General features: G+C 27.6%; 4 protein-coding genes and 2 pseudogenes across 4 annotated transcripts; all 6 read right to left on the reverse strand.

The window, feature by feature from the left end:
- Nucleotides 1-377: 377 nt before the first annotated feature.
- On the reverse strand, nt 378-845 carry LOC125816472 (agamous-like MADS-box protein AGL61). The gene has a single exon (XM_049496083.1). The coding sequence runs from the start codon at nt 843-845 to the stop codon at nt 378-380; it is 468 nt and encodes a 155-aa protein (XP_049352040.1).
- A 3,142-nt stretch (nt 846-3,987) lies between these two features.
- On the reverse strand, nt 3,988-7,419 carry LOC125815817 (kinesin-like protein KIN-14U; annotated as a pseudogene).
- Nucleotides 7,420-8,198: 779 nt separating this feature from the next.
- On the reverse strand, nt 8,199-8,753 carry LOC125815818 (MADS-box protein SVP-like). The gene has a single exon (XM_049495373.1). The coding sequence runs from the start codon at nt 8,751-8,753 to the stop codon at nt 8,199-8,201; it is 555 nt and encodes a 184-aa protein (XP_049351330.1).
- Nucleotides 8,754-13,615: 4,862 nt separating this feature from the next.
- Nucleotides 13,616-14,083, reverse strand: LOC125815819 (MADS-box protein SVP-like). Its single transcript, XM_049495375.1, has one exon. The coding sequence runs from the start codon at nt 14,081-14,083 to the stop codon at nt 13,616-13,618; it is 468 nt and encodes a 155-aa protein (XP_049351332.1).
- Nucleotides 14,084-20,511: 6,428 nt separating this feature from the next.
- LOC125815820 (agamous-like MADS-box protein AGL23) lies at nt 20,512-20,979 on the reverse strand. The gene has a single exon (XM_049495376.1). The coding sequence runs from the start codon at nt 20,977-20,979 to the stop codon at nt 20,512-20,514; it is 468 nt and encodes a 155-aa protein (XP_049351333.1).
- A 2,436-nt stretch (nt 20,980-23,415) lies between these two features.
- LOC125815821 (agamous-like MADS-box protein AGL61) lies at nt 23,416-23,883 on the reverse strand (annotated as a pseudogene).
- Between the last annotated feature and the right edge of the window lie 136 nt (nt 23,884-24,019).

Raw genomic sequence — 24,019 nt, forward strand, 5'->3', positions numbered from 1 at the left:
TAATTCTAATATTTATATCAATACATGTTCATATCAACACACATGGACTAATTTTTCAAGATATACGTCAGATATATAACACATTTCTTTAAAATGTGAACTACTTAACAGTGTCCAGTGAAATTGGTAAGCAAAAACAAATGATATTCACAAACGAAATATCAATTTTGAAAATATAATATCGAAATAGTTTATTCATAAAATTCACTCAATGCTCATTCATATGATAAATCTAAATAATTAAAACATATAATGGAAAAAATTTCTAATAGTCTGCTTCTAATTTTGAACTGCATTTTAACAATAGTACAATCGATTTTATTTTTTAAAAATATGCTCATGCTCTATTTTTAGACCACTAATTCTATTGAGACATGCTACATAAAAAAAGCTTGAAATGATTCAGAATCATTGGAAACAATCTTCTTTCTGGTTCCTCCCAATTGCTCTTTCAACATTAACAGTTGATTCAAATTTTGACATCCTTCCACATCTATGTCCTCCACCCAACCACGGAGACCATTCCCCTTTGAGGTCGATGATGATTTTGACTCCGAAGATTCGCCAGAAACATCATAAGAGGAATGATGAGAATTCATCACTGATGTTGATGTTTCTAAGCGATTACAACTAGAAAAATACTTCTTTATAACAGAGTTAACATCTCCGTAAGTATAAGGAATGTCAGAAGGTGAAAAAACAACGGAGGTAACACGAGAACTTGTCAAGGATTCAAGTTCTTCAGCTTTTCTAAAAAGTCCTTTCTTTCTTTTCGAAAATGTCACTATTCTAGCAGTTTTCTTTGTGATTTTTTCGATCTCTATCTTCCTCTTCCCTGTTCCCATTCTCCTTAATTCGTTTTGTTCTTCAAGAAGTAAGATTTGTTTTGAAATTTGGGATGCTTCTAAGGTTTGGTGGAAATGTTAATTTGTAGGGAGAGATTGAAAATCAGATATCTATTGAAATTATTTTTTCTATATTTCGTTTCCAAAATTCTGTGGGCATATATAGAATGTAATTAAATCTTCAGAAGAAAATCTTGACTGATCATTTATTTTATATCCAAGAAGAAAATTATGTGGGCATATATGGAATGTAATTAAAAAATTTCCCTGTTCCCATTCTGCTTAAATTCCTTGTTCTTCAAGAAGTAAGATTTGTTTTGAAATTTGGGATACTTTTAAGGTTTGGTGAAAATGCTAATTTATATGGAGAGATTGAAAATTAGATATCTATTGAATTTTTTTCTTTTCTATATTTTGTTTCCAAAATTTTGTGGGCACATATGGAATGTAATTTAATTCTTTAGAAGGAAATCTTGACTGATCATTTATTTTGTGTCAAAGTTTGACTTGTGAATTGTGATTATATAGTAATTGAAATTTGGAAGTAAGCAACATACCAAAAGGATCTCAAATTAGTTTATGTTCAAAAAATATGAGAAAATATGAATAATGCGTTATTTTGGTTTATAAATATATTTCATTTTATTGAAATGGTCCTTATGTGTAATAAAAGGTGTTTATTTTGGTTTTTAAAATATTTCACCTGATTCAAATTGTTCTTAATTATAACAAAAGATGTTCATTCTAGTCCTTTAGCCTAAACCTAATATATTTATAATTTATTTAAAAAGTGTTAAATTTAATTGTAAACCCCATGTAACTAACAAAATTCACTATTGTTGTCTTGTTAATTAACTCCAAAGAAAAACTTCATGGAATCTGACATCATTGTCTTGTTAATGTCCAATTTGCAATAAAGAATGCAGAGAGGTGGGAATTTAGATCATATTAATGATGAGTCATAGAATTTATATACACAACCTTTTCATATCCTAACTTTATTAGAGGCTAAAGATATATGTAACTATTATTTATAATATCAAACTTCTCATATTTCATCTTCCAGATGTAAAACTGAACTTATTTAATTTCTCCATTAACAATTAATTTAGTCAACTTATATTTTTTAATACAAAAAGATTACACAATTTAAAAAGTTGTATTAGATAAAAAAATAAAGACTAATTTATAATTATTAGATACATAGAAAGGAAGTCCAAAAATCATCAAAACTGAACAATATAAAAGTTGAGAAAAGTTTTCACTTCCTAAGAATGCTTTAGTAAGGTAGAAATTTTTCATTTTCGTAGTTTTTCTCCTTTGTTTTTATTTATGATTTCCTTTCCTTTCTTTTCTAACATTTTTTTTCGCAGGATACGTTTTGTCGTTCAGGGGTTCACCCGAATCCCCTCGATAAAAAATTACACGATATATATAAGGTAAATTTTTGGGATTTATGTGGATATATATATATATATATATATTTTGAACCCTTCAATGACAAGATGAAAGAGATAGCCCAGCGACAGCTCCCTACGAAATTAAGCCTGACATCCAGGGTTCAAATCCATGGGTTAGTGTTTTATTTTTAACTTTTTTAGTTTCAGTTTTTTTTTTTTTTTTTAGTTCCCGTTCTGATTTTCACAATTTTTTTAGTTTTTTTTTTTTTTAAAACATGCTAAAATGTGGTGTTAAACCCAAAAGAATTCAAGGGTCCCATACTCCCATTCCTAAAGGCTAATAACTTTTTCACTTCCCAAATCCCTAAATCACCTCCTTAGTTCTTCACCAACACTCAAAAGTCAAATATTAAACCCAAAAGAATGAATGATGACTTCTTGAGCGGTTGCATGGTTCCTTTTATGGAGAAGGATGTGTTTAATGATGTTTCAACGGATGATAATATTTGTCTTTTCAAGCAATGAAACCTCGTCGAATAGTATTGTAAACGTGCTTGAGAAGTAATAGCACTGACCTCTTTTTGGAGTTTGTAGTTAGCACTCTAGTCCTAGAGTGAGACATTATGAAGTGCTATTTTTTTTGTTCTAGTTAGCACCATTTTTTGCTCTACTTAGCATCCTAGTTCTAGATTGACATATTGTGAAGGGCTAACTTTTTGTTTCACTATAATCACTCATGTTAGTTTCGGGTTTCTTGTAACGAAACTAACTTTTTGTACCTATAAACTATATATTACTACTTCCTTGAAGTTTTGTTTTATTGGCTTATTTACACGTTTATACTTTTATTTTTTGAATCCCTGAATGAAAATTCTTGGTCCGCCACTGCTCACCATATGATATATATATATAAAATTCTTTTTTTTCTTGAATTCTTTCCTTCTCCCAATTAATTGTTCTTTAATTCTGTGTGAATCTTTATTATTTGTCTTTAACATGTTTTTAAAGGTAATGATTTTAATGGAATATGTAGGAATGAAAAGCAGTGTGGGAAGTATAGTTGCAGGGCAAATCCACAAAGATTTCCACTCGTTTCACTCCACCCCGCATTAGCTTAAATCCACACTTGCATCGCCCAATAGTTATCCTATGCATAGTTCTTTTTTGTTTGCATTTCTATATATTAGCCTTAACTTGGCATGCATGTCATACCGTTTTTATTCTTTGTATGATTAGTTTGAGTTTGTAATTTAAAAAAAAAAAATTATGTTACACATTATTGACATACTGTTTTGTATATATAGATAAACATATATTTAGTATACTATATTTTAGACAAAAAGATTATATTTGAAATTATTTTATTCATTATTAGTTTTTTTAATGCAAATATAAGCTCTATATATAAAAACATTAGTCAATATATAAGATCTATCGTATTTATAAAAATAATATGCGATAAATAGCTATCAACATAAAGTCAATAATGTACAAATTTATAAAGTGGAAGGGGATTCCCAGAGAATAGTATACTACTAAACACAAAACATGTTCATGTTTGTGAAAATGAATACTTTTGATCCAGGTTAAACTAAGCCTACAAAACTAGCATATCTAGAGTAAAAAATAAGGAAACTATTTAACTGAAGTTGAAAAAGCTTAAACCTTCCATTGATGTGTTAGTAAAGAACACACAAAAAAGGAAAAAAAGCTAAAGCACCTTTGATCAACTCTTGTAATAGTTAGAGCAGATCAGACATCCTTCTTCTGTGGTGAGCTAGTGGTTTTCTAGGCTTTGGATCCGATGGCGCGATAATCTTGCTTTGTGGCAAGACAGATGGCTTAATATCTGAATCATCACCATACTTAATATCCCCAGCCATGAACGTGATCTTTTATTTGAAGTCCGTAGGGGAGCTTTGAAACGACGATCAAAGCTGTTTGATTGTGAATCAGAAATTTGCATAGAGCTCCTAGACCATGATCTCACACTTTTTGGTCTGCTATGGATTTCCTTTTCTGCTGCAGTCTCCCTTATTCGATTGGCAACTGTGGAACTCATGAATCGAGGCACCGAGCTAGTGACATTTGTTTTTAGTCCCTTCTCAGAGTTTCTTGGAGTTGCTGTGATTTCAAGTGGCTGATATTTCTTCATGTAAAGCCTTTTGTTCTCACTCAATAAAATATCAGCCTTTTGTATTTGAGTACTAAGTTCTGTACATCCTTCTTCAGCTTCCTTCATTTGCTCCTCAAGCTCCGCGATCCTCCTTTCTATTTGCTTCTTTGATTACTAAAGGGATGCAAAACAATAAATAAGGATAAGCCGCAAGGTCGTCAGAGACAACACAAAAAAGAGAAGATTGCTTCTGAGAGTTCTCTATTGCATTCTGCTGCTCTTGCTCTCTTTGCAAAGGTACAGGAGCATGTTGTCTCTCCAACATCCTCTTCGTATGGGCTAACATGGACTACCATCAAAACTTTTGATTTATCACCTAAAGAAGTAAGTTCAAAGAAATAAGTTATGAACAACTTAACATGTTTAGATGTCTTAAGTACCAAGCCGAACAAGAGAGTTTTTTACATCAACTGCCAACAAGTCGAAATTCTAAGATTCCTTATAACTCCTAACAACTGAGTGGATGCAACGAAATATTGCGCTACTGCTTCCATAAAATTATCATTGTCCAAAATGTGAAAATTATAATAGTTCTGACAAGCATACAAGGAAATGGCTTTTCAAGAATGAGAGAATTTACCTAAAGCATCCTTGAGAACTTGTGCCAATTTACTATTTCTGCTATCAAAAGTTGCAACTTCATTATTTAATGGAAGGCACCACTTCCAAATATTTAGACTCATAGCTCCTCAAGCTTTTTCTATTGAGCAGTGTAACAGTGAAACAGAATAAACCTCGAGCAAGAAGAACACTAAGAAAGTGCTATCTAAATGCAGACAAGAAAACCAGATTCCTTTTATGAACTGAGAAACTCGTACATATTCACCTACCTATAAGGAACGCCACCTTTCTTTCTTCTAAAAGCAGCAATAACATCACCTAGTGCAGAAAGAGAGAGATTTATCGCCCTTCCCACGTCAAGGGTTTGTCCAGTAGCTCCCGTTTTAAGTAGACGCTCACTCCCTCCAAGGTCAATCATCCACAGTTTGGTTGCTTCTGGTTTACCTCCCAAAGTATCCCCATAGCGATATATACTGATCCTCGTCAAGCTAAATACAAAGAACTAAACAGATAAAGTAGTTGTTGAACTAAAGTAATCCAATTAAAGATGGCAAATACTTTTACACAAACTGGACACCCACCAATGCGATCCGCTGGATGTTTCATTTACATTTGTCCAAGATGTGGATCTAACTCGCCTCCCCTTATGATACCACCATTTTGCCTTCGTAAAATTAGAGATTTCTACCTCAGTTAAACCATCGATTTCAACTAATCATGTTGAATATGTTTGAATATTTAGATTGCTGTAATAGTGTTAGCCAAATTATACCATGAAATTCATTGTGGATCATCATCAAATTACATCCTCCTTTATAAGGAAGGACAAGATATGGTAATGACCATCTCGATGCAGTATATTTCTGACTGGAAGGTCTTGGAGCAAGCAAATCCCTTATACTGCCCAAATAGACTTCGAGCATGCTAATCGAAAATGTAAATGAACTCGAGCCATCTAAAGAGGAAAGGTTAAAAAGCTCCTGAAGAACACGAGGAATGATCCCTGGAGACTCTGTGATTCCCTCCTAAAGAACACAGGAAAAACACTTAGTTCATTTCTATAAGCAAAAACACCTAGTTCATTTCCACAAGCATTCTTCATGACAATGTAACAAATACAAAATAAGTTAAGATAACTAACATAGTATATGTCTTGCCAGTTCCAGTTTGTCCATAAGCTAATATACATACATTGTGCCCATCAAATGCAGATCTGATAATTGGCTCAACCTCAGCAAAAACATAACATCTTCTGCAGAATATTCAAGCATAACAAATGCATTGACTAAATTTCTTTGGAAATAAGACTAATCAACTTTTAGCACATAAATATTTTACCAACCTTGGAGTGATTCCTGAGGGAAAACCTTGTTAAATTCAAATTATTTCCTGCTTCCACCAGATCTTACTACAATCTTCTCCTGATTCAACAGAAATCGGCTGATGAGTTCTCTGTTTACCTGTTGGTAAAAATGGTCTAACTCGGGAAAACACCCGAATGCAACCTACATTTGGAAATATTAATGTCTCTCATTCAGAACACATAAATGAAGGAAAGAAAAAAAAATGTATTCAATTTAGAATAAAGTAAATATCCAAACAAGAAATCACCTTTAATATCTAGTATCTTATTCAATGCTTCTCTTCTTTTATCATCCAAAGATCTCTCTTTATGCCTCACACTAGCTATTTCACCTGCAAAACCATAACAGAAAAACAAAAGAAAGTTCAAATCATGAAAATTTTAAATCTCAGTCAAATGACAAACAAATCCCAAGAAAAAACACCTTCTAAATTCAAAATCCTCAGCTCAAGTTGAAACTTTTCATCTTCTTGAATCAAATTGACATCTGTGAAAGCTGAAGGAATCTGTTGGGAAGATTCATCATCATTGGAATCTGGATTTGATCCTATTGGAGAAGAATTCTCCAAAGCTTTCCCATTTTCCAAAGGCAATGAGTGTGAAAAATAAAGATGATTTTTTGGAGGTACAAATAATCCTAAATAATTAGTAGAACTTTCTAGAGTTACGTAGAATAATACCTTAAGTACTTGATGTATCTAGGAATTGTGCAGATGTTCTAGAGAAGTAGATATTTATAGTGAATTATAGAAATATCTAGATTCTTGTTAGATAGTTAGAAGATAAAGCTATCTCGATTTTTCCTGTAGAAGTATCTAGAATAATTTCTAAAAGCAATCCTATACAAATATAAATAGAGGTGGCATTAGGCATTTGCAACTAACCAAGAACAACCAAATCAAATAGTCTTCTTCTCTAACAAAGTTCTTTTATCCAAAATACTCTTTCTCCCTTCTAGATTCCTCTTTTTTAGTTGAGTCTTCCGATCTTAGTTAACGATTTTGGGCTAACAGAAGATTCTCCGATTATATTTTTCTTCTGCTATTCATTTTCATCTTCAGTAGAAATAAACATTGCTCAAGCCAGAAAAGAAGACATAAAACAATGGCCTTTTTCCTCAAAAATTTTACAAACTTGTGATAAAAAATAAAAGAGTCCCAGATAATCAAAATTCAATCTTTCTCAAGAAAAGACCAATTTTTTAGTTTAAAAGAACTCAAAATAATCAAAATCCAATCTTTCTCTAGGCCAAATCTTTGCGTTTAATAGAACCCCAGGCCAAATCCCCAAATGATCAAAATCCAATCTTTCTCAAGAAATAGGTGTCAAATCAAGAAAAAGGCATCAAATCTTTGAGTTTAAAAGAACCTAGATGATCAAAATCCAATTTTTAAAATCCAATAGAACCCGATGATCAAAATCCAATTTTTAAAATTCAATAGAACCCGATGATCAAAATCCAATCTTTCTCAAAGAAAAAGGCCAAATCTTTGAGTTTAACAAAAAAAACCAGATGATCGAAATCCATTTTTTCTCTTTTAAGTTTAATTGTTAAATCCATTTTTTCTCTAGAAAAAGACTAAATATTTGAAGTTTAATTGTTATCGTAACATCTCAGTATCATTATCATAACGAGTTTATTATATAATTGGTACTAAAGTGTGTTCATTGCCTGTGTGTGAAGCTTACGTTTCCAAATTTTCCATTAAACTCAATCAACTCTAGGAATCATTAAAACTTTAAAAAGAAACAAAAATAAATTGATTATACTAAAAAAATATATATAATTAATATATATCACCAAAAGATAATAAATTCAGTATAAGTATATAAATAAAATAAGTTAAAAAGGTTTAAACAAACAAAGCTTCAAACGATTCAAGCTCTTCAATGGAAGCGATCTTTTCTCTCGTTCCTTCCAACTGTTGCTTCAACATTAAGAGTTGATTCAAATTTTGATATTGTTCAACATCTATACCCTCCACCCAACAGCGGAGACCATTCCTCTTCGGGGTTGATGATGATTTTGATCCCAAAGATACATCAAAAACAACATCATCGGAATCAGAATCGGAATCATGAGAATTCAGTCCTGAAGTTAATAATTCCATACATCTAGTACTGGCAAAATGCGGTTTTATAGCGAAATTAATGTCTCCACAATCTGAAGTTAATAATTCCCTACATCTAGTAGTAGAAAAATGTTGTTTTATAGCGGAATTAACGTCTCCACAAGTATAAGGCCTTCCGGTTGGTGAAAAAACAACCGAAGCAACACGAGAACCCGTCATAGATTCAAGTTCTTTAGCTTTTTTAAAAAGCCCTTTACGTCTTTTTGAGAATGTGACCATTCTAGAAGTTTCCTTCATGATTTTCTCGATCTCTATTTTTTTCTTCCCTGTACCCATTATACTAAATTTACTCTTGTTTTTTTTTTTTCTCTCCTGTTCTTCTTCAAGAAGTATATTTTGCTTTGAGATTTAGATTTTGGGGTAAATATATTTTATATTTATAAGCTTTAAAAAGCAGATACCTTTTAGGAAAGGATTTCTAAAGCTATGAAAATTGGTAGTTTCCTATTGAAATTATTTCTCTTTTCCATAATTGATTCCTAATTTTTCTGTCTCTATATATACTCCACCGACTTAAACAATAAGAAATTTCTTATAATTTTTTTTCCGAATTTGTTATTATCTTTCTTTAAACATTGACTGATTTCTTTTAATGTTTTTATTTTTTATTTTTTATTTTTATGTTTATACAAAAAGGATTTTCAGTAAAATTTGATTTATGTTAAAAAAAGTTAGTCGGTAACTTAATTTTAGTATATTTGAATTTTTAAATATTCATTAACATTTTACTATAATATTTAATTCGAAAAATGGTCAAAACTATCCTTAAATTATATTTCGGCTTAAAAATACTTTTTTTGTCAAACGGCCGACACCTACCCTTTCAGTTTAAGCTGGAAGTATCCATGTGTGTTAAATGCCACATAAACGTCACATGTGCACGCCAAACACACCCCACTACCATTTAAACACGAGAATTTGATGAAGATGTATCGAATTCGAAAAGTCTTCAAAGGTGAATATGAATTTCCTCCCTGGTTTTCCCCTGAAGCCAAGAAACTGATTTCAAAGCTTCTTGTAGCTGATCCAGAAAAAAAGAATTACAATTTCTGCTGTAACAAAGATCCCTTGGTTTATCAAAGAATTTAGTCGATCGTCTTCTTTTTCTTCAATCGAAGAAAACAACACTGATCAAAAACAGGAAAGCAAAGAACCAAGTTTGGGAAATAGATCAAAATCAGCTCCACCTTTTTACAATGCATTTGAATTCGTATCAGCAATGTCTTCAGGGTTCGATTTATCAAGCCTTTTTGAAGGTAAGAGGAAGTCCGGTTCTCTATTCACATCATGTCAAAACTGGAATCTTTAGCCAAGAAGGTGAATTTTCATATTGTATTTGCTTAGGAATTCAAGGTGAAGATGCAAGGAACATCAAATGGGCGAAAAGGGAAATTCTCAGTAATGGCTGAAGCTATCGAAGTTGCACCAGAAGTGGCGATTGTTCAATTCTCCAAATCTGCCGGAGACACCTTTTTAGAGTATAAGGGGGAATGAGTGAAATTAAGATTTAATTCGTCTATGTGTCGTTGGGGTGTGTTTGGCGTGCATGTGACATTTAACACACATGGATACTTTCGTTAACAGGAAGGATAAGTGTGGTTCAATAGTTTGACGGAAAGGATATTTTTGAGCTGAAATATAATTTAAGGGTATATTTAAGTTATTTCGGATAATTTTGACCCTTTTCCATATTTAATTTAGTTAAAAAAATTAATTAGTTTTCATGTCTTATTTTATTTTTATCATATTATATTTTTCCATAACAGTTCATGTCACCTACTGGGAATAACTACTTTTTTTGTGATTATTCTCTAATTTACTTATGTATAGGCAAACGAAAAATCGTGTCTTTTCATTATCATTTTTGGTATTAGGGGTAATTTTTTTAATTTATTTGTGTATAATTTATCACCGTCTTAAATAAAAAGATTTGTCTTTAATGAAAATACACATTTTTTTATTTACCATTTTTCCATTGTAATTTTTCAAACTTTTCTGCATATAATTTATTACCAATTCATTAATTTAAACGAGAGAACACGTCTTTTTATTTATCTATTTTCTATTAATTTAAATCGTATAACTTCTTGTTGTGTTAAATAATGAGACGCGTCTTTTTATTTAATTTATTACCAATTCATTAGTTTAAACGAGACAACACGTCTTTTTATTTATCTATTTTCTATTAATTTAAATCATATAACTTCTTGTTGTGTTAAATAATGAGACGCATCTTTTCATTTATCATTTTTTACTATTGGTTTAATTAACTTTCTTTTTAAGGATTGTACAAGGAAAGTAAAAGTTGAGTATTACTTTTTTTTTCAATTACAAGTAATATCCTAAAATAATTTGGTTTCTAGAAAGTATTTGGTTAAATTAAGAAAAACAGTAAATATGTTGTTTAATTCAAATTGGATTGTTATATATTTTTCACTAGTCAAACAAGTTTATTTATGGTAAAAATTATACTAGAACTAAATTAACATGTTGACGTGTATGAGTTTACAACGGGTCAAGACACAAGGTCCCTTGACAAATCTAGTAATATAAGTGTTCATATCTTTTCATTTGTCTTCTTTTGTAGTAATTTTTTAAATTTATTTATGTATAATTCTATCACTATTTTAAACGAAAAAACACTTTTTTTTTTCATTTGTCTATTTTCTATTGATTCAAATCACATAACTTCTTGCCGCCTTAAATGAGGAGACGTGTCGTTTCATTTCTATTTGTTTACTATTAATTTAATTAACTTTCTTTTGGAAAAAGTATTAAGTTAAATTAAGAAAAAATAAAATATCTCATTTAATTCAAATTGAATTGTTATAGATTTTTCACAAATTAAACTGGCTTAATTATTTATGGTATTAATATTAGCACTCAATTGAGAGGTCCTAACGTACGTTATTTTAATGTTGATAGCAATGTAGAATTTTTTTAAACAAGTTTTACGAACTTATTTGTTTTTCGCTTATTTATTAAAAAATCTCATTAAAATAGAAAAAAAGACATTTTTAATTTACATAATCTGCATATACGGTACACTTAATTAAAAGTCTTAATTAGTTTTTTTGTGAAGTTTAGAGTTAGAATAATTAAATTGACTTTTCGTTTGTGAGAGTTAAGTTTAGGTTTAAGGTAATCAAATTGAAATATGTGCATGTTTACACATGTAACTGGTATATGGCCTTTTCTCGATAATCCTAATATTCATATCAATACAGATGATCGATTCAACAAAATTGGAGGCCTGAAATTAAACTTTAGAGAGAGGTCCTATATTTATTTATTTAGTTAAGAAAGTTATCACATTTATTTTTAGGGATGCAACTATTTAAATTATTTAGGAGTTCTTGATTATTGGAAACTATGTCACATTTTCACCAACTTCTTTTAGATTTCTTCTTTGATGTCATTCTCATCTAACTCAACTCTATTTGTGACTTGTTTATTTGAAGAATATCCTCCCATATTTTTCGATTTAAGATTTTTATTATTTGTTAAAAATCTATCAAGGAATCCTTTTTTGGAATTTATTTAAATCTTCAAGTTTTTTCTTTTTTTTCTCTCTTTTTATAAAATCGGAATCACTTTTTTAGTTAACATATTAATTGAATAAATTTTAATAATAACTAAAACAAGAATATATATATATATATATATATCAACAATAAAAAATTTCAAGAAAAAAACTAAAAAATAAAATTAAAATAATAAAACATGGCTCTAGAATTTGATAAATTGACATAATGATATCAAAATAAAATTGTGTTCTTTTAATATAATGATTTTTTGTTTAATTATTACACTTCTTAAAATTTTGAAGAAGACACCACAAAGCAGATTTTGTTCTTTTGTACTCCCTCCGTCCCTTTTTAGTTGTCCACTTTAGAAATGGCACACAGATTAAGGCAACAATGATTAGCACAGTGAAGTTACAATTTTACCCTTATGACAACTTTTCACTTCAAAATTACAACCACTTATTTGAATTCAAGTGAAATAAATTGGAGGGAAACAACATACACTTTTACAATTTTCAAGAAGTGTAAATAAGGGTATAATAGGAAAAAATTTGTTGTTCTTTCTTGATTTGTCAAAATGAACAACTAAATAGGGACAACTAAAAAAGGAAATATGGACAAGTAAATAGGGACGGAGGGAGTAACTTGTAAGTAAAAAAAACTCAATAAGTCTTAAAGGAGTGAGTTCAATGCTCAAAATTATTGGGAGACAAATAAAGAAGTACAATTTTCCACATAAGAAAACTATTCCCAAAAAATTTCCTTTCCTCTAGAAAAGTGGAAACTAACGACACTTTGATTATTTTTTGAAAAAATTACAGAAATTTCACTTTTACTTTACTTATTATCATTATCCTCTATAAGTTTTACAAATCTCCAAAATTTCTCATTTTCGCACATCAGATTAATGTATCAGCGGTTATATTATTGTATCTCGCGCATCAGATTAGTGTATCATGTATAAAATGTACATCAGATTAGTGTATCATGTATAAAATGCAATGTATCTTACTTAACGATTAATGTATCTCGCGCATCAGATTAATGTATCAGCACTTATATTATTGTATATGTTTGAGAGATTTCTGTAATTATAAACTTTTAAGGGATAGATTGTAATTTTGTCTTAAAAGTATGTGATTTCTGTAATTGCCCTTATTTTTTTTTATTCTTACCCATCTTTTTAAAAAAATTAAGAAGTATTTAATTTATTTTTAAAAAATATGTATAAGCATTTTAGCCCCTAGCAATGGCTTTATGACCTAAGGTTAAGACGGTCTTGTCAACACACATGGATTAATTTTTTAGAATATACGTCAGACATATAACACATTTCTTGAAAAGTAAACTACTTAAAAGTGAATTTGGTTAATGAAAACAAATGATATTCACAAACGAAAAATCAATTTTGAAAATATAATAACGAAATAGTTGATTTATAAAATTCACTTAATGCTCATTCATATGATAAATCTAAATAATTAAAACATACAGTGAAAAAAACTTATAATAGTCTGCTTCTGATTCAACATTTTAACAAAAGTACAATCGACTTTTTAAAAAATATATGCTCATGCTCTATTTTTAAATCACCTATTCTATTGAGACATGCTACATAAACCAAGCTTGAAATGATTCAGAATCTTTGGAAACAATCTTATTTCTGGTTCCTTCCAATTGCTCCTTCAACATTAACAGTTGGTTCAAATTTTGATATCCTTCTACATCTATATCCTCCACCCAACTACGGAGACCATTCCCATTTGGGGTCGATGAAGATTTTGACCCCGAAGATTCATCAGAAACATCAGAAGAGGAATGATGAGAATTTATCATTGGTGTTGATATTTCTGGGCGGATACAGCTGGAAAAATGCCTCTTTATAACAGAGTTAACATCTCCATAAGTATAAGGCTTGTAAAGAGGTGAAAAAACAACAGAGGTAACACGAGAACTTGACAAGGACTCAAGTTCTTCAGCTTTTCTGAAAAGTCCTTTCCTTCTTTTCGAAAATGTCACCATTCTAGCAGTTTGCTTTGTGATTTTCTCAATCTCTATCTTCTTCTTCCCTGTTCCCATTCTCCTTAATTCCTTGTTCTTCAAGAAGTAAGATTTTTTTTTAAAATTTGGGATGCTTCTAAGGTTTGGTGGAAATGTCTATTTATAGGAAGAGATTGAAAATCAGATATCTATTAAAATTGTTTCTTTTCCATATTTGGTTTCAGAATTTCTGTGAGCATATATGGAATCTAGTTTAATTCTTTAGAAGTAAATCTTGACCTTTTATTTATTTTATGTCTAAATTTGACTTGTGAATTGTGATTATATAGTAATTGAAATTTGGAAGTAAGCAATATACCAAAAGGATCTCAAATTAGTTTATGTTAAAAATATATGAGAAAATAATCAAAATATGAATAATGCGTTATTTTGGTTTATAAATATATTTCATTTTATTGAAATGGTCCTTATGTGTAATAAAAGGTGTTTATTTTGATTTTCAATATATTTATCCTGATTCAAATTGTTCTTAATTATAACAAAAGATGTTCATTCTAGACCTTTAGCCTAAACCTAATATATTTATAATTTATTTAAAAAGTGTTAAATTTAATTGTAAACCCCATGTAACTAACAAAATTCACTATTGTTGTCTTGTTAATTAACTCCAAAGAAAAACTTCATGGAATCTGACATCATTGTCTCTACTTTTCGAATAAAATTTACTATTTTCTCTTGCTTAAAATTTACGTATGACATTTATAAGTAAGATATAATTTTGATTTATTTTAGTTTTAAGCTAGAAGAGGTCCAAGACCAATAAACATTCATTGTGAAGTAGTGCTATTTTTTATTATTATAAACTAGTTACACAAAAGTGTGAAATGAGGTTTTAATGACTTCAAATGGATTTCAAAATAAGATTTATTTTTGAGAAAAAAAGAGACTAATTAGTCATCTGAATTTTGATCCTTTTGTATGTACAAGTACTACTAAACATAAAACATGTTTATGTTTGTGAAAATAAATACTTTTGATACTGAATCTACAAAACTAACATAAATTAGAGTAAAACATAAGGGAACTATTTAACTGAAGTTGAAAAAGTTAAACCCTTTATTAATGAGTTAGTAAAGAACACACAACTAATTTCACGAAATACATATTCCCTTCCGTTTAAAAATAATTTTCAGTAAAATTTATATCTTTGCTTCCTCCCCCTGTCTTTTCCCCTTTTCACTGAACTAGTCATTGCACAAATACATAAAGTAAATGATGGTTTCTACATATTAGACCTGAATGAGAAATTTCTTATTCTTAAAATCTTGAAAGTTAATTAAATTTTTATTTTTATTAAATTAAAAAGGATATATTGAAATTTTCAATTAATATTATACTTTTTTGGAGTGGTTGAAATCTTTAATTGTTATTTTTTTTCTTTTTTCTAACCTTACAAATATATTGTTATCATCTTTTTTTTTCTAATTCTGTAAAATTATACGTAATATAATATGTAAAATATAAAATAATAATTTATAAACGTAAAATAAAACATAACATTTATTATATAAATATAAAAAATAAAATTCTTAAATGAAATTTAACTAAACTTATGAGATATGTCAATTAATTAATAAGAGATTTATTGGTAAATTCTCTTATTATATAAGAGGGAGTTTATGATGGGACATTGTAATGTCCAATCATAAACTCCCTATATAATATATAATATAATAAATCATTTTTTCTGCTATATAACATATATTTATTTTTCTACTATAAGGGAGTTTATATAATATATAATAATATAATATAATAAATCATTTACAAATGACTTAAAATATTTCATATTTAAAGGATATCTAATAAAATAGGTTCACTCTCAAAATTCTATCCGGGTCACATATATTGGGACAGAAAAAATAACATATATCATTTTAAAATTACCAAAAAAGTATTATAAATAATAATAATTAACAACTTAAAATATCTTAAAGACGTTTTAAAAGGGTTAATTTTGTAACTGTAATTTCTACTATATAATAAAAGGGAGTTTATATAATATATATTCTACTATTATATAATATCATAATAAAACCCCTTTTATTATATAGTAGAAATTATATATATAATAATATATATATATATATATATATATAATATAATATAATAAATCATTTACAAATGACTTAAAATATTTAATATTGAAAAGATATATAATAAAATAGGTTGACTCTCAAAATTCTATCCGGGTCACATATATTGGGACAGAAAAAATAACATATATCATTTCAAAATTATCAAAAAAGTATTATAAATAATAATAATTAACAACTTCAAATATCTTAAAGACATTTTAAAACGGTTAATTTTGTAAGTTTATCCATATCACATAAATTAGGACAAAGTGACCAGCAATGTAAGTTATTTGAAAGTTACATAAAAATATTATAAATCACAATAATTAATAACTTAGAACTTTTTTTTTTAAAATGCAAATTTGGATGACTCTTCAAATTTCATTTGTGTCACATAAATTGAGACAACAAAAATAACATATATTGCGTCCATTTTAATTTATTTGTCTTAATTTTTTTTTATATTTAAAAATTGCGTAAAAATACTATAAATCATGATAATTGACAACATAAAATATTTCAAAAATAAATACATATAAAAAAATTCGATTAATTCTTGAAATTAATCTATCATTAAAAATTATGTATAAAATACAATAAATCGTGATTTTGACCACTTAAAATATTTATTAAAAAAAAAGAAAAAATAAATTGACTGATTCTTAAAATTAATCTATCAGTGTCACATAAAATGAGACAAAAGTAGTAATATGTATTGTTTAATGTGAAATTATTGAAAACTACGTAAAATGTATTATAAATGTTAACAATTAACAACATTTGATTGAATCTTAAAATTTTATCAATGCTACATACATTTAGACAAGTGGAGTAATATATATTAAGTATTTCAAAATTACGTACAGCCATATTGCTTTCTGTAGGCTTCGAATTATCGTGGTCATTTTTTAGGCCGATACAAGTTTTGTACTTTTTTTAATATTATAAATCGCAATAATTAATAATTTAAAATATTTTTAAAAATATATTAAAAATTTAGTTGGTTTCGGGAATTTTATTTATACTATATAAAATGGGACAAAGGAAGCAACATATATCATTTACAAATGACTTAAAAATCATTAAAAATTACAATAATTACCAATTTAAAATATTTAAAAGCTATATAATAAAATACGTTCACTCTCAGAATTCTTTCAGGCTCACATATATTAGAACAGAAAAAATAACACATATCATTTTAAAATTACCAAAAAAGTATTATAAATAATAATAATTAACAACTTAAAATATCTGAAAGACATTTTAAAAGGGTTAATTTGTAATTTTATCCATATCACATAAATTAGGACAAAGTGACCAGTAATGTTGGTTATTTGAAAGTTACATCAAAATATTATAAATCACAATAATTAATAACTTAAAACATTTTTTGTAAAAAAATTAAAATTTGGATGACTCTCCAAATTTTATTTGTGTGACATAAATTGAGACAACAAAAATAACATATATTGGGTCCATTTTAATTTATTTGTCTTATTTTTTTTTTGGGTTTTTTATATTTAAAAAATGCGTAAAATATTATAAATCATGATAATTGACAACATAAAATATGTTTTGAAAAAAAATACAAAAAATTCCACTCATTCTTTAAGTGAATCTATCGTAAAAATACTATAAATCATGATAATTGACAACATAAAATATTTCAAAAATGTTGTATGTGGATAGTCTTATTGTGCCTTGAATAGCGTTAAATAAAGTACAAGTTTGTGATAAAAAAACTTATTCCTTTATCCACGCAAACAATCGCTTCAAAATCTCTGTTATTAGCCCCAAAACATACCATTTATATTTTTGGGCCCGTGCCCGTGCATAGCACGGGTAACATTACCTAGTTTGTATATATGAAAGAGAAATTTTAGTCTTGAGAAAAATAATTTTTTGTTTTTTTACTTCTATTTTTTTTAAAGCAGAATTTTTTAGTTTTTTCCCAAAAATAGAAAAATTGTTTCTACTTCTATTTAATAACACTTTTATTGATTTGCCAAAAACGAATTTTCAATTTTTTTTTTTCTCAAAATAAGTGTTTTTGGCCTCCTATTGCAAAAAATTCTCCATTGATATCAGCATTAAAATAATGTACTTTAGGACATGTCAATTGAGTGTTAATATAATTTAACCAAAAATAACTAAGCCAGTTTGATTTGTGAAAAATCTATAACAATCCAATTTGAATTAAATGACATATTTTACTTTTTCTTAATTTAACTAAATACTTTCTAGAAACTAAATTACTTTAGAAAATTACTCGTAATTAGAAAAACCTTTCACTTTCTTGGTACAATCCTCAACAAGAAAGTTCATTAAATTATTAGTAAACAAATAGAAATGAAAAGACACATCTCCTCGCTTAAGGCGGTAAGAAGTTATGTGATTTGAATCAATATAATATAGACAAATGAAAAAAAAAAAAAATTCTTTTAAAATCGTGATGAATTATACATAAATAAATTAAAAATTACTAAAAAAAAAAAGACATGAAAATTACGTCTTTTCGTTTAAGATGGTACTAATAAGCTATACACAAATAAAAATTTAGAAAAATATGTTTTTTTTTAAAATAGGTTCTTCGTGATGGTTGATATGAAACTGTTATGAAAAAAATATAATTAGTATGGTAAAATAAAATAAGACATGAAAACTAATTAACACATATATTACTAGTTTTGTCAAGAGACATGGTCTATTGACCATTGGTAAACTCATACAAGACAACATGTTAACTGTTAATTGAGTGCTAATATAATTATTAGAATAAGTAATTAAGTTTATTTGACTAGTGAAAAATATATAACATCCAATTTGAATTAAACAACATAATTTACTTTTTTTTCTTAATTTAACCAAATACTTTCTTGGAACCAAATTACTTTAGGATATTACTTATAATTAGAAAAAAAACAATACTCAACTTTTACTTTCCATGAAAAACCCTTAAAAATAAAGTTAATTAAATCAATAGAAAACAAATATAAGGAGAGATTGAAAATCAGATATCTATCTCTTTTCTATATTTTGTTTCCAAATTTTTGTGGGCATATATGGAATGTAATTTAATTCTTTAGAAGGAAATCTTGACTGATCATTTATATTGTGTCAAAGTTTGAGAATTGTGATTATATAGTAATTGAAATTTGGAAGTAAGCAACATACCAAAAGGATCTCAAATTAGTTTATGTTTAAAAAATATGAGAAAATATGAATAATGTGTTATTTTGGTTTATAAATATATTTCATTTTATTGAAATGGTCCTTATGTGTAATAAAAGGTATTTATTTTGGTTTCTTAATATATTTCACCTGATTCAAATTGTTTTTAATGTATAACAAAAGATGTTCATTCTAGTCCTTTAGCCTAAACCTAATATATTTATAAAATCAAATTAAAAAGTGTTAAAATTCAATTGTAAACCCCATGTAACTAACAAAATTCATTATTGTTGTCTTGTTAATTAACTCCAAAGAAAAACTTCATTAAATCTAACATCATTGTCTCTACTTTTCGAACAAAATTTACTATTTTCTCTTGCTTAAAATTTACAGATGACATTTATAAGTAAGATCTATTTTTTGTTTATTTAAGTTTTAAGCTAGAAGAGGTCCAAGACCAATAAACATTCATTGTGAAGTAGTGGTTGTTTTTTTGTTATAAATGCGTAACTAAAGCACTTTTTGAAAAGTCATTTTAAAAAAAGTGCTTCTAAAAATAAGTCGTTTTTAGCAGCAACACCAAACATATTATTATTTATTAACAAAATCTCATCAAAATAGAAGAAAAAACATTTTTAATTTACATAAAGCATATATGATAAAACTTAATTAGAAGTCCTAATTAGTTTTTTTTTGTGAGGGTTATTTTAGAGTTAGAATAATTATATGGACTTTTCTTTTGTGAGAGTTAAGTTAGGGTTAGGGTAATCAAATTGACATATGTACATGTTTACACATATAAATTGTATAGGGTCTTTTTTTTCAATAATTCTAATATCTATATCAGCACACGTTCATATCAACATACATGGACTAATTTTTCAAGATATACGTCAGAATATAACACATTTCTTTGAAAAGTAAACTACTAAACAGTGAAATTGGTAAGAAAAAACAAATGATATTCACAAACGAAACATCAATATTGAAAATACAATAACGAAATAGTTGATTTATAAAATTCACTCAATGCTCATTCATATGATAAATCTAAATAATTAAAACATATAATGGAAAAAACTTCTAATAGTCTGCTTTTGATTTTGAACTGCATTTTAACAATAGTACTATCGATTTTTTTAAAAAAAATATGCCCATTCTCTATTTTTAGACCACTAATTCTATTGAGACATGCTACATAAACAAAGCTTCAAATGATTCAGAATCATTGGCAACAATCTTCTTTCTGGTTCCTTCCAATTGCTCCTTCAACATTAACAATTGATTCAAATTTTGACATCCTTCCACATCTATATGCTCCACCCAACCACGGAGACCATTCCCCTTTGGGGTCGATGATGATTTTGACCCCGAAGATTCGCCAGAAACATCATAAGAGGAATGATGAGAATTCATCACTGATGTTGATATTTCAGAGCGATTACAGCTAGAAAAATGCTTCTTTATAACAGAGTTGACATCTCCGTAAGTATAAGGAATGCCAGAAGGTGAAAAAACAACGGAGGTAACACGAGAACTTGTCAAGGATTCAAGTTCTTCAGCTTTTCTGAAAAGTCCTTTCTTTCTTTTTGAAAATGTCGCCAGTCTAGCCAATTTTTTAGTGATTTTCTCAATTTCTATCTTCTTCTTCCATGTTCCCATTCTGCTTAAATTCCTTGTTCTTCAAGAAGTATGATTTGTTTTGAAATTTGGGATACTTTTTAGGTTTGGTGAAATGTTAATTTATAGGAAGAGATTGAAAATCACATATCTATTAAAAAAATCTTTTCTATATTTTGTTTCCAAAATTTTGTGGGCATATATGGAATGTCATTTAATTCTTTAGAAGGAAATCTTGACTGATCATTTATTTTGTGTCAAAGTTTGACTTGTGAATTGTGATTATATAGTAATTGAAATCTGGAAAGTAAGCAACATACCAAAAGGATCTCAAATTAGTTTATGTTTAAAAAATAGGAGAAAATATGAATAATGCGTTATTTTGGTTTATAAATATATTTCATTTTATTGAAATGGTCCTTATGTGTAATAAAAGGTGTTTATTTTGATTTCTTAATATATTTCACCTGATTCAAATTGTTCTTAATGTGTAACAAAATATGTTCATTCTGATTCTTTAGCCTAAACCTAATATATTTATAAAATAAAATTATAAAGTGTTAAAATTCAATTGTAAACCCCATGTAACTATCAAAATTCACCATTGTTGTCATGTTAATTAACTCCAAAGAAAAACTTCATTAAATCTAACATCATTGTCTCTACTTTTCGAATAAAATTTACTATTTTCTCTTGCTTAAAATTTACGTATGACATTTATAAGTAAGATCTAATTTTTAGTTATTAAAGATTTAAGCTAGAAGAGGTCCAACACCAATAAACATTCATTGTGAAGTAGTGGTTTTTTTTTGTTATAAACGCGTAACTGTTTTTTCGGAAGCACTTTTTTGAAAAGTCATTTTTATAAAAAGTGTTTCTATTGACCATTGGTAAACTCATACAAGACAACATGTTAACTGTTAATTGAGTGCTAATATAATTATTAGAATAAGTAATTAAGTTTATTTGACTAGTGAAAAATATATAACATCCAATTTGAATTAAACAACATAATTTACTTTTTTTTCTTAATTTAACCAAATACTTTCTTGGAACCAAATTACTTTAGGATATTACTTATAATAAGAAAAAAAACAATACTCAACTTTTACTTTCCATGAAAAACCCTTAAAAATAAAGTTAATTAAATCAATAGAAAACAAATATAAATGAAAAAACACGTCTCTTCATTTAAGACATCAAGAAGTTATATGATTTAAATTAATAGAAAATAGACAAAATGAAAAGACGTGTTTTCTCGTTTAAAATAATGAATTGATAATAAATTATATGAAGATAATTTTTAAAAAAATTATAATGCAAAAAAGACCAATAAAAGATGTGTAGTCATTAAAAAATGCATCTTTTCATTTAATCCGATGATAAATTATATACAAATAAATTTAAAAAATTACCCCCAGTACCAAAAAATTATATGAAAATACACAATTTTCATTAGCTTATACACAAATAAATTAGAAAATAATTATGAAAAAAGTAAGATATTCGCAATAAATGACATAAACTGTTATGGAAAAAAATAATTAATATGATAAAAATAAAACAGGACATGGAAACTAATAAATTTTTTTAAACTAAATTAAATATTAGAGTAAAAATTAATGAATATTTTAGAATAAATAGTTAAAATAGTTTGTCTCTATAAAATAATCTAATATTAAAAATACATTAATAATTGACCTTTTTCATAATTTGACTCAAAGATCAACCAAACGCAATTTGTTTATAACAAACACTTTTCAGATGAATCAGCCAAACACAAATTGTTTTTTTCGAAAGCACTTTTTTGAAGAGACATTTTTAAAAAAGTGTTTTTAAAGTCGTTATTAGCAACAACATCAAACATATTATTATTTATTAACAAAATATAATCAAAATAGAAGAAAATACATTTTTAATTTACATAAAGCATATACGCTACAACTTAATTAGAAGTCCTAATTAGTTTTGTTTGTGAGGGTTAATTTTAGAGTTTTAGAATAATTGAATTGACTTTTCTTTCGTGAGAGTTAAGTTAGGGTTAGGGTAATCAAATTGACATATGTGCATGTTTACACATATAACTTGTATAGGGTCTTTATTTCAATAATTCTAATATCTATATCAACACACGCTCATATCAACATACATGTACTAATTTTTCAAGATATACGTCAGACATATAACACATTTCTTTGAAAAGTAAACTACTTAACAGTGAAATTGGTAAGCAAAAACAAATGATATTCACAAACGAAACATCAATATTGAAAATACAATAACGAAATAGTTGATTTATAAAACTCACTCAATGCTCATTCATATGATAAATTTAAATAATTAAAACACATAATGGAAAAAAGTTTTAATAGTCTGCTTTTGATTCTGAAATGCATTTTAACAATAGTGCAATCGATTTTTTTTAAAAAAAAATATGCTCATGCTCTATTGTTAGACCACTAATTCTATTGAGACATGCTACATAAACAAAGCTTCAAATGATTCAAAATCATTGGCAACAATCTTCTTTCTGGTTCCATCCAATTGCTCCTTCAACATTAACAATTGATTCAAATTTTGACATCCTTCCACATCTATATGCTCCACCCAACCATGGAGACCATTCCCCTTTGAGGTCGATGATGATTTTGACCCCAAAGATTAGCTAGAAACATCATAGGAGGAATGAGGAGAATTCATCACTGATGTTGATATTTCAGAGCGATTACAGCTAGAAAAATGTTTTATTATAAACGAGTTAACATCTTCGTAAGTATAAGGAATGTCAGAAGGTGAAAAAACAACGGAGATAACACTAGAACTTGTCAAGGATTCAAGTTCTTCAGCTTTTCTGAAAAGTCCTTTCTTTCTTTTCAAAAATGTCACCATTCTAGCCAATATTTTTGTGATTTTCTCAATTTCTATCTTCTTCTTCCCTGTTCCCATTCTACTTAATTTCCTTGTTCTTCAAGAAGTAAGATTTGTTTTGAAATTTGGGATACTTTTAAGGTTTGGTGAAAATGTTAATTTTAAGGAGAGATTGAAAATCAGATATCTATCTCTTTTCTATATTTTGTTTCCA

The sequence above is a fragment of the Solanum verrucosum genome, unplaced genomic scaffold (assembly GCF_900185275.1).
Source record: "Solanum verrucosum unplaced genomic scaffold, falcon-dt-bn FXZP01000261.1, whole genome shotgun sequence".
NCBI classification, from domain to species: Eukaryota; Viridiplantae; Streptophyta; class Magnoliopsida; order Solanales; family Solanaceae; genus Solanum; species Solanum verrucosum.